The sequence below is a fragment of the Sparus aurata genome, chromosome 13 (assembly GCF_900880675.1).
Source record: "Sparus aurata chromosome 13, fSpaAur1.1, whole genome shotgun sequence".
NCBI classification, from domain to species: Eukaryota; Metazoa; Chordata; class Actinopteri; order Spariformes; family Sparidae; genus Sparus; species Sparus aurata.
The window spans coordinates 5175347-5187766 of record NC_044199.1 but is presented as its reverse complement, the minus strand read 5'-3'; the positions used below and the strand labels follow the sequence as shown (position 1 = coordinate 5187766).

At 44.5% G+C, this 12420-nt stretch overlaps 1 protein-coding gene across 1 annotated transcript in view; it reads right to left on the bottom strand.

Moving 5' to 3' along the window:
* The window catches only part of lhfpl7 (LHFPL tetraspan subfamily member 7), a 108275-nt gene that overhangs the window by 74359 nt on the left and 21496 nt on the right, over positions 1-12420 (bottom strand). The window contains exon 2 of the mRNA XM_030436999.1: positions 2836-2974. Within this exon, the coding sequence (XP_030292859.1) occupies positions 2836-2974 (139 nt within the window). The remainder of the gene's footprint in view (positions 1-2835; positions 2975-12420) is intronic.

Genomic DNA, 12420 nt, shown 5'->3' with positions numbered 1-12420 from the left:
TCAGATATCAGAAAGTTAAAAAAATGATTCGTTAGTGTCTGAATTTGTGTTTTTTTCCAACACAAAATGAACTCTTTCGTCAAACCATCTTGAAAATGCAAAATAAACTCTCGACCTTCCTGTACAAACTCTCATCGCCCCTCAAGAATAAACCTGTCCTCTCATCTCATTTTAAATGTAATCTAACTACTGCAAATTGAGGAGGAATCTCTCCAAACACCGCTTCAAGGTGATTTAAACCCTCACCTTTACCTTTACTCTCGTCAAATACCCTCTAATTACTGTGTATTCTCACCTTATTTTGAGTTTACACTCGATCCAGAGCCTCAAAAGAAATCTGATGCGCAAGATGTCGTCATTGTGTAGGATTTCTCTTTTCAATTTTCTCCTAGGGGGATCAAAACATGCATCACTTCTATCTGCGAAGGGAAAGTTGAGATGCAGAATCTTGTCAGCGGTTCATTTTCATCCAATCTGCTAGAAAACACACACACACACACACACACCCTCAAAAGCAACGCTGATAATATGCCGAGCACAAAGAAAGCCATTGTTCTTAATCTACTTTGTTTCAGTTTATCAGCTTTCTTTGGTCGCACACACACACACACACACACACACACACACGAACAAACACACACATACTTGCAATGCCGGGGAAAACAAACACCCTTCTGATCTGCCCTCCTCGGGGCTTTGTGGGCTCTCTGTGAAATTTCCGTCTATGAAGACAAGAGTCGACCTGGAAACGGAACAAAGGCAGCGGCGTCTCACTTCTCGATGTCGTTTAGCAAAAGTCCGTCGCCGCGATAAAGACGCACAGCTCTATCGCACGGAACGGGATTGCGCGCACAATCACGAGGGGTTCAGCGCTTCGCCTCAGACTCCTTCTCATCCTCCCCCCTCTGAGCAACACTGATCTGATACTGGAGTCAGACAGAGAAGTCTGGCTGTAAGCGATGAGGGGCCACTTTAAACACACCATTAAGCATGCCCCTGTGAAAGTTCCAGATTCGTCAGTAAAGATTTAACCTGCCCAATGAATTCAGCCTCTAATTACGCTTCGTTAAATGCCACATGCAGGGATTCAAATTAGCTACTCAATATTCTCAAGGATGGAGGCCACGTAATTGCTGCTGACGCTAAATAAATGAGAGAGGGGGGGAAAAAAAGTAACGATTAAGGGTTTGTGGATCAGTCGACCTGAAGAAGAGAGCGGGACGATGAAGTGATCTCAGACTTATTAACTCAAAATGTCTTCAGAGGTGTTGGAAGGGCTCCGGCAAAGGCAGACGGAGGCAGGAAAGCAGAGAGCTAAATGCTAACATCATCATGCTAATGCACAATGACAACATCACCAGGTTGAAGTCCCAAATTGTGTAACGTGAGATGTCTTGTTTGATTATAAAGCAGGTCGAGGTTCTCCAGGGAAACTTGGTAAGCTTGTGATGTCACAGCTACACAGTCACCGTGGTTACACTGGCAGAGCTGATGGTGGGCGGGGCCTGCTCAGGCATGTGAGAGTTGAGCAATCAGAGCAGACTGGTGGTCTTTAGAATGCAGCGATATAAACATTTCTAGTTGACACCTTAAATATAAATATGAACCTGAAAATGAGCATAAAATGGGACCTTTAAGCAGAAAACATGTGCTAATGTTGACGTGTTAGCATGCTGGTGTTTGCTAATTAGCACAAAATACAGCTGAGGTTTACGTCAATTGTTTGTCACTAAAAATACCTTTATTATTTATCTGTCAACGAGGTTAAGTTCTAACTCATATCCATTTGTCGGTATGTTGGTTTGTCAGCAGGACTACACAAAAACTAAACAACCAATTTCCAAGAAACTTGGATGGAAGATGGGTCTCGGCCCAGAATAGACCCCTTTAACTACTGGTGCTGATCCAGATAAAGGGACGGATCAATTATTAGTTTTCTCTCTTTCTTTAACATTGTAAGATTGGGTGTTTTTCATTGATTGGATGGATCTTGATCTTAAAAACCTGGTGTATTTAGATGGCTGCTATCTATGTGTGAGGACAGAAGGGACTGTTGGGCCGTGGTGGAGGTATACAATCTACAAAAGTGCCACTCTAGTCTGTTAAAGAGGGTTTATGATACTCTGTCTGATAGCAAAAATAGATGTGCACTACCGGTATATAATGTCACGTAAATACGCAGCAGCAGCACAGTAAAGTGGGTGTTTACAGCATCACTTGGTAACATGTATATGACAGTACGTTGATATCTAAAGCACATTCTCTCATATAACAACAGAAAACATGACCGCCATTAAAATGGTTGAATTCACAACGCCAGAGCGTGAAGGCCGGTGCTGAGCGGTGACATGAGCCGTGCTGCATTATGGGCTTTTAAAGCCCGAGTGCTGACACGTCCGCACTCTGTTTACGAGACTCCTTCTGTGTTTGAACGAAAGCAGCGGCCTGATAAGTCACATGGAGCCCTGAACCAATGACCTGTGTTAAGGAGGCATAATTGTCTTTTTACAGCGAGCTCTAAATCTATCCTCGCCTTCCCTTCACCGATTCACCCCTACAGGTACGGTGCAGACTCCGGTTGCCTAGCAGCAGCTGTCCTCGAGCTGTTTCTTTTTGTCTTTTCTTGTTTTTGTGACTGATCGGCAACAAAGTCAGCTCCTTCTCTTTCTTTTTTTTTTTTTATCAGTGCTTGATGCAGATTGGCTCTAATGGTGAAAGACTCATGAAAAGTGAATGATGTCTTCTACTTGAGAGGCGCGGGGAGAACTCAAGATGGTGAAATTATGAATTTTGTACGCTGCTGTTTCAAAGGTGTGTGTTCACGTCTGTACTCACCGGAAGCCATCTGCATGTATCCAGCCAGGGTGCAGATCCTCCTCTCGCATCCTCCGCTGGGCAGGAAGATGGTGATGATGGCCAACAGGGAGCTGACGGCCAGCAGAGCACAGCCTCCGGAGCAGAGCACCGCGCTGGTCTGGAGGAAGACAAATGCAATTTAAGTTTACTGAGAGTGGAACCAGCACCGCTCTCATTGACAGGGAGCAACTTCTTCATCTGTGGAAGCCACATCAGGATAACCATCTCAGAAAATGTAATGGTTCAACAGCATCCCAGTAACATCAACTAATGTGACAGTGGCACTGCAGTTAACAATTTAAAGATACCTCTTCATTTCATCCCTTTCTTTCTCTCCCTTTAAAGGGATATTCTGGTGTAAATTTAATCCATGGTCTAAATCACCGTGAAACTGTGTTAGACTCCCTCTCGAGAGATCAAGTTAGCAGACCGCTAATTTACGGAGTTTTATCAACCTCAGAAACGACCGCACGACAACAATACACTGCAGTAAATGGATCCAAATATAAACCTCCACCAAAAAGCCACAAATAATGCTCAGAACAGCACCAAACTTCAGCAACAGTACAAATAGGGTCTCAGCACATAGTCCGGGGCATCTAACCTCCGCTAGCTTAGCTGGATTTCTACTGAAAAGCTGACTAAATTTACCACTCTTCTGCAGCAGCTTCCTGTTGACGGGAAGTCCCGACGAGTCGATTACCGAGTGCAGTAGAGTTCCGCGGCTCATGGATGAAAATGTATGATTATGACTCCATGGAAAAGCAATCAAAGTTCATATGTGTCTTACCTGCCAGTTTATAACAGTTATTATCGAGAGCGGACAGGGAAAAGAACGGAATTGAGCATTTCTAACCGCACTCGGTAATCGTCGCGTCGGGACTTCCCCGACCCGGAAGCTGATGGAGGAGAGTTGAAATCTGTTTTTAGCTTCACAATAGAAATCCAGCTAAGCTAGCGGAGGTTAGATGCCCCGGACTATGTGCTGAGACCCTATTTGTGCTGTTGCTGAAGTTTGGTGCTGTTCTGAGCATTATTTGTGGCTTTTGAGTGGCGGTTTATATTTGGATCCATTTACTGCAGTGTATTGTTGTCGTGCGGTCGTTTCTGAGGTTGATAAAACTCCGTAAATTAGCGGTCTGCTAACTTGATCTCTCGAGAGGGAGTCTAACACAGTTTCACGGTGATTTAGACCATGGATTAAACTTACACCGGAATATCCCTTTAAGTCATGTTTCCCATCTTCCAACCTTCCAGGAGTTCCCTCTCTTCGTTCAAAGCTCTTTCTGTGGTGACTCGCCTTCACTGAGCTGCCTTACATTTGGGCATCAATGACTAATAAACGTGAGCGGCGTAATCGTTTGTATGCGTGTGCTACGCTATATGTCATTTTGCAAGAGTGCACAGTGGCAAAGTGGGAAAATGCGGTATGTTTTTCACTGATTTGGGTATTTGCTGAAAAAAGAAAGCAGAATAGGTTTGATAAGCGCTCTGAAGGATGTGCAGAGTGAACAGACTGACAGGTTTTTAAACAATAACCTTCAATTTTCACACCTTGGAGCAGCTACACTGAAGCCGCAAACCAACGTGTACATGTTTTTTTCCTTCCCGCCACTGAATAAAGATTCATTTCTACAATTTGAAAACACTCCCGAGGAGCCAGAAGTCCGTGTTCTGGTCAGGTCAGATTGTGCAATCTCACAGTCAATCCTCCTAACAGGTTAATGGCTCTCTCAGCTGGAAAACAGCGCTGCCCGGCCAAACAACAGCGCTCTGTCCCTATTCATTACATCTTAGCTTAATCACACACACGCTGCCAGCGAGAGGAGCAAAACCAAAGAGGGAAGAAGCACTGTAACACACACACACACACATACGACAGATCCATTCACAACTTGTTCCGCTGAGCCACGACTGTATGAATGCATTCGAGCAGCCGGTATTTGATTCTCCAGTTGTGAGGAGGCGAGGTTATCTGGTACCTGTCCGTCTGCCTTTTCATGCTGATCACTGTGCTAAACTGTCCCCTCCGCTCGGCCCCAGACTCCTGGGAAAGTGAGTGTTCCTGTACGAGCGGCGGCAGCTAAGTTTAAAGCCCAGCAGCGCATTCAGCCCTGAGGGAGAGTGCTACGTGTGTGTGTGAGAGTGTTTCCCGCAATCTGAGGCCTGTTTGATCTGCATAACCTCTCCAACTGAGACTCTCCAGCTTCAAATAAAAGCTGCCGCACATCCTGCCCGACGCATTTAGCCGTCGAGGAGTCGGACAAGAGCGGCACATGAGCAGCTCGGTTGATTAGCATGCAGGGAGGCGCGGGAAGAAATGTCTAACATGCACGGGGGAATTACAGCCCTAAAACATGTGTCATTATGCGTGTCCCTGATGTGACTGACGTGAATGGAGGGAGGATGAAAGCAGAGTGACTTCCGTGCCTGACAGAAGATTTAATTAGCTTGTTCTGGGTGTTTGGCAGAAAGGCAGCGAGGAGAGCTGGGAAATCTTTAAGTGCTGTGATGTCGCCGGCAACGATGATGATTATTCTTCTGACCTTTAGTTTTTTTTCTGATGTTTGTTGAACGTGTGTGTTCTTCCTCGCAAACGCCTCACACACATCAAGCGGTGCGTTCAGGACACATTCACTCCCGGGCTCCTTAGTAAACCGCTGGGAGCTGCTGTAAGTGCCTTGCACAAGGGCACCTTGACCACAGCGACGGAGCAAAGAAAGAGCATGCACGGAATAAGAGCAAGTGATTTTTATTGCAAATCATTTTGAGGATTACAGTTTTAATTTGATCTAATTTATGATTCGAGTGTCATCGCTATTCAGATCATCTCTCAGTCCTCCGGCGGTACAGTGTCTGCTGACATTTTGTTCCTTTGTGACGGCCGCTGGGAGATTAACTAATGGAAGCTTCAATATTAGCCAGCACACAGCAGACGGAGAAATTCTGAAGTTGAAGTTTTGCACAATTATTGACGGACTCCAGAGGATGAACGCTGCTGAGCCAGGTCACCAATTTAACCAGAATACTTTTATGACAAAAAAGGCTCTGTTGTACTTTGTGCTTAATACTAAAAAGTAATGTTACAGTGATGATGGTAATAGTGTTAGCATACTAACACACTAGATGCTAAATATCAGCACATGATAGCAGAAATGGCTGCATGCTGATTCTGAATTAACAAGCTTTATTACACGGCTCTTCTTCATGCTGTAGAATGCTTCATTCACTTGAATGAATGTTCCCAACGTTCGGCAATTATTTTCGTATAATTGACCGCTGCTAAGCATATTTGACTGTTGTCATGGAAAGTGGCCTTTTTGCCTCTGATTCACGTATTTCGTATCACTCCGCCCTCTAAAATCTTTGCTCAGCAAGTAGTCCGGTCATTTTACACCCCAGCGTCTTCGGTCGCTAAGCGACGTCAGCTGATCTTTAGTCTACTTCATATCGGAAAAAACGTACTCCTAGGTCACTAGTATGGATGAGTTTCACATTAACTTTAATATTCTTGGAAAATATGGTGATTTCAACTCTTGGCAAAAGGCTGAGTTGTCATCAGCGGTCAAGAAAAGAAAAAGAGAGGAAAGCAGCGAAGAGGGAGAAGAGAAACAGCGTCGGTTTGGCGAACTATATTTCTCTGCTAAAAAACACTATGAACGGTAACAAATAAATTGTAAAAAGACACACTGTGTCAAGTTTTCTTTCATGTTGGCAAGTAACTGTGTGATAAGCGGGATAATGTATAGAACGGCGGATACCTTACGTATCACAAAAGTTTCCCGTATACAAATTGTACATACATGTTTGGAACCTTTCAACTCATTTAGAATCAGTATTAGTTTTAGTATTTTTGCCTATTCATGGCTTAATCGGACCGGACAGCTGTCGAGTGACAGTAAGACAGAGGAGAGAGAGGTGGAACGACATGCAGCGAGGGTCTGATCAGGTCAGGGTCTAAGAATAGAGTGCGTCATACCCCTCACAGCCCTTTGAGACAAGTTTGTCTTTTACTATGTTCGTAAAAATCCTCAACACTTGATATGAAAACAGGAGAAAGAGGAGGACAGTCAGCGAGAAGACACGTAACTCGTGCTTTATATTCTTGCTGGTCAATAAACAGACAACACGACATTATATTAAAAGCTCTTTCGGCCATGAGCTTGAATTCTGCACTCTGTTCTCTCACTACTTGCTAACTTTGTGTAATTGCTTTTTTGACTGACGACAAATGTCTGCTGCGACCGGAACAATGCTCCCAAGAGCTAATAAGAACTTAAAGGGGCAATATGCAAGAATTTTAATTAAGAAATGTGCAAGAACAACTGAAACCATCCACAGAATGTGAAGAAACTGCAGTTCTGACATTGTGATTTCTATGTATTGTGTTCCAGAGATACTTACTGCAGTTAGCATGCTAACCAGCTAGCCTCAGCCCTTGTCCCCGTGCTCCATGTCTAAATGTTAGCTGTACGGCTAACTGAGCTAACAACAGCTCCACTTAGTGATTCCTCTGGTTTGTTTTCCGTATGAACTTGAGCTCGATTCTTACACATTGCACCATTAAACACGACTGTTGTGATTAATGTTGGTATAAAAACACTGATTAAAGCCGTTTAAATACGACATCACAGGAACATAACAAGTAAAAACATGTTTCCAGTGACAGCCGTTATCCTGCCGCCGCTCCTTGTGTTTCTTGTTTTGAACCCGACGACTACTAGAGGACGGAGAGAACGCAGCAGCGCACTTGAAGACACAGAGAAGTCATTAACTTCTGTGGTCTTTGTTCTCCTTCCTCTCTCGCCGGAATGATATTCATGTATGCAGAGGAATGTCTCGTCGCCTCTCTGCTGCTTGATCACGGCGTGCCTCGTGGGGCTCCCGGTGTGCAGCCCACCTCCCGCCCTGCTGTTCTCAATTCACTATCACACATTAAAGGTACATCACGTCTCGTACGGGGGGAGTGGAGCTCGAGAGGGGGAGGATGTGCCATGTTCAGGTACATAAGGTACACTCGCACTAAACAATAAAAGACGCGTTAGGATAAGTCGGCTGAATCGAGTCCGAGGACGGCGATTAGCATAAAACTGAATGAAAATTACCAACTGTGAACGGCTGTAAATCTAAATATTTCCATATGTAAGCTGTGAATCCAGCAGCTTTCTCTCGCATTCTGTCCATTTTTACAGCCGCTTCATTATCTGCGAGCGCTAATAGATTTATAGCACGTGACATTTTCTGTGTGCCATTTAAACGCAGCCCAAGAGACTAACAAAGGCCATCAGAGCACTACAACAGCTATTTTCACAGAAAAACCAACCAACATTTCAATTTATGGCGCCCCAATTAATCAACTCCCCACACTGCATCCGTGTATGTGTGTGTGTGTGTGTTCTGATGAAACAAACTCATAATCATTATCATTTTTACTTACAGACAATACAGAAATAGTCTTCCGAAGCCCTTTTTCCTCAATTGTACTTACGGTGCTCTGAGCACGAGTTAATTTAGTAGAAAATGAGCTGCAAACAGCACTGGTAGTCTCAGTGATGCTTCCTAAATAGATTGTAATTTTGTGTTAATAACTGGTTGGAATAACAGCTGGAGAGGAAGCAGCGGGATGAAAGGGTGGAAAATGGAAAAATGTGGAGGACAATTGGCAGAAGACGGAGTGAGTCTTAATCTCTCTGTCTTTACTGGGATCTGAAAACTTTTGGCGGTAATCACCTCGGGATATTCTGTCTTGTGCGATGCCGAGGCACAAAAGCCCAGTTCACATCCATCCTGAGTGATCCGATCACAAGTGGACAGCTCACAGTGCAGGTGTGAACACCCCCAAGGTGCACGGAGAACGCATTTCAGATCCGATCACTAAATCCCCAGATTCCCTTACAAAAACTGATTTTGTGAAACGGCTACGGTAAATTCTAAATCACTGCTGCCTTCTTGTATATTCAGCATTAAACGCAGAACATTAAGATGTTTCTTTCTTTCATCACCTGGCATCATTTGAGCAACAAATACAGTAAACTGTAACTAAAAAAAGGCTACATGTGATGCCAGTGGAGAAAGTCACCAGACTCCCTTTAAAAAACGCTAAATTCTAGGATTTGTTTCGTCAGGAGCAACTTTACAGACACGGTGAAACACTGTCTGCAACACAATCTTAACTATTGGGGCCTTCTTGTTAATTCGGCAAATGTTATACATGTAGATATTTCTTTCTTTGTGTAACAGCAGGTGTTGTAGGCATATATCTGCACGTTGCATGTCGCGACGCGTTTGTAGCCAGGTGTCGACTGACGGGCTGAAAGCTGTCCACTTGTGGTCTGATCACTCACATCAGATGGTTAAAACCAAATGTCGACAACCTCAAAGACACAACTTTTACATCACGGCCATGATTAATACAAGAGCTACCCGGTGGATTCGACAGACGAGCACCATTTAATCCCACTGCACCAGTAAGCGGCCTGGGGCGGCTGTTAATGTATCTACACAAGTGTTACAATGCTGATAAAACCACAGGCGGCAGCCTCTGATACACATGTAAGACTACCCGACTCCGTCATAAAGAAACTTTATTGGTTTCCCACAATAAATGGTCCAAATCCTGAGCCAGTCAGAGACCAATAACTGGTACAAAAAACCCCCATCCAGCTGCTTTGACTAATAAAGGGACAGTCTGAAGGGGACTCTTTGATTTCCAATTACATTAAGGAAGTCGGGGATTACACTGTACGGGCCAATGAAATTTCATTGTCTCCTCAATTGGGAGTTACAAGATGGAGATGGGCACGGCATGTCTCATTAAACGCACTTTGCCTCTCCGTGCCTGGGCTGCCTGGCTAAATGTTTCAGATCGGGTTTGCGGAAAACGGAGGACTTGTGCTCGTCAAGCGGGTGCCGGCGATACAGGAGCTGGTTAATGCTCGGCGTCGGCCCTTGACAGAAATAACCCCGGCACTTTACAATCCGATGCCTCTTCTTTTATGGAGGACAAGAGGTGAAGCGAGAGCACTGCAGATCCGGCGATAAGCAGACGTGACGAGTTTGCCGTATTGCTCCACGGCTCTCTCTCTCTCTCGCTCTCTCGTTGTGCATTGTTGGTGTGTATAGGCATGCCGTCCGCTCACCGCTGCTGTCTCATCCTCTGTGAGCCGGCCTCGACCCTCCCATCACTAATCAGCATTCAGCGGCGCGAGGGCCCGGCGGTCACACTAAAGCATCAGCCCTGACATGTTCCGCCTCTAGAAGCCCATTAGCGCGGTAACACAGCTTCCCCAGAACATCTCCGAGCCACCCGAGGTGTTCCTGCTCCCTCCGCCTCACACGAGGAATCACAGATTTCTCATGTCTGGTCCACTTTCTGTTAACCGCTGCCCTTCCCCTCCACTTTTTCCCTCTCTTTGCCTGGCGTGCGACTTCATCATCTTTTCAGAGGGACCCTTATAATCCTGCCAGAAAACACCCCCCCCACCTCTAAATTAATGTGCTGAATAATACATCCGTCTTCCTCATTGATCGTCACTGGGAGGAGAGTGGGAGAGGCAGTGTGCGGAGTTAAGTGTGTGTGTATGCGTGTGTGACGGCGCTCTGAATGGCTGACGAAGCCGTGTGCGCACACACAGTGAATACGAGATGGAGAGGAGATGAGGGAGAGAGGGGAGCGGAGATTAATCACCTGACAAGTGGATGGAGTGTCCATTTGTGCCTCGGGGACAGGCTGCAGATAGGATGTGACATTCAGGAGCACTTAGGAGGACATGGGAGCGTTCGCTGTTCCCACTCCAACAAACACACACACACACACACACGCACACACACACACAGGGACGCACATCCAGAGGTAATGTCAGCAGACAAACACATATATGTTCAGAGGGGGATTCACATCACACCGGACTGTGAGGGAGTTAGGATTGTGACGCGGCGTGATGCTCAGATTCATTGTCAGGCTCAGAGAAAACACTTGTTGGTTCATGTGTGAGGGCAGGAACAGTTTCAGGTGTTTGACGAAGACGACGGTTCAGATGTTGGATTCCTAAAGAAGTTCGTAGATATCAGAAATGGACTTTTAGTGATGGGAATATAGACCAGAACTACTGAAATGTAACAGGACAAACGGCTCTATTGCCTCAATCACAATGCAAAGTTTTTTTTTTCCCCAGAGGAAACTTATTGTTGTGAAAGACAAAGCAAGATTCAAATACTAATATATTCATATATAATAACTCTTTTCATGATGAATTCATGTTTCTGGGCCTGTTGGAGATCCTTCTGTCGCTGGTTTTCCACACATACATCTCTAATTTAGTTTTTATAGCAGCTTTATTATTTTCTTATTGTTTTTTTAATTCATAGATTTTCTAGAAAGTTTTGATTTCTGAAATATGTCTGTTAGATTTGACTTTTTTTACATGCAAAAAAGGAAACAAAACAGCAGCATCTTTAATCTCTACGTTACAACGTGAACATCATCCCCGTGATGATCCACAAAAAAAACCATCAGGATTTTAAAGGGCCACTACGTAGTTCTGGAGAAGAAATTGAAACTCATTTTCAATATTAATATGACATTTAATTAATAGATCATTTATTTGTTCCTTAAGTGAATAAACAAGCATGAAGCATGAAAGGTGGCTGGGTCCGCCAAATATAAACAAAGTTAAAGAGCATGAAATTGTGAAGATCTCTAACCTCTGATTACAACTTTCCCCCCAAAACTACAGAGTGCACCTTTAAAAACAACTGTATTGTTTCTGGGAACACCACAGTGGACTTTAAACTCTAGACGTCTCTTTCGCTATATCCAAGACGTTGCCCTTGTTACCTGGGTGTGGACCGGCAGAGACAGACAGTCCTGAGGGAGTTATTAGCAGAGGCAGAAGTTTCATTTATCTACAACTTTTCAAGTGTTTTAATCAGGTTTTACTCCGACACGACCAAGCTGTTTGGCTGTTGTTGCAGAATAATAAATGACAGTTTCTTTGAGGTTTCTGGTTTTTTTTTGCAGCAGCAGCAGTCGGCTCCAAAATGTTTGCAGGTGATACTTGCTGTCTTCAGACGGCTGTAAAGAGAGTAGAGCCCGACCCATTTATCACCTGTGTTATTGGCTAATATTGACCAACGAGGTCGACCGAAAGCGAGTGTCACTCGGGCTCTAAAAGAGAGTCGTCAGAGTGAACTAAAGGCCTTCAAGTGCGGGACACCAGTCCTGGATGACAGAGCTGGTAAGAATCACTCATTAATATTTATTGTGTCTTGCTGGCATGATCACATGTCAGACGGTTGAGGGATAATGAATAATTGAACGTGGAATGAGAGACAAATAAAACATGGATAAAGGGCTTCGTGAGGTATTAGAGGGGTTTGTACGGGCGTGTCTTCACCTGATGAAGTGAGAGCATTACAAGAACACAAGTGCATCATCGATCTGCTCTGGTTATTCTTTGAGACATCACAGTGAAGGGTAAAGACGATAAAAAGAAAAAAGACGTTCTCATGTCCATGCTGTGAATCCTGCTGGTGGTTCTTCGCGATGATTCACAATGTTTGGCC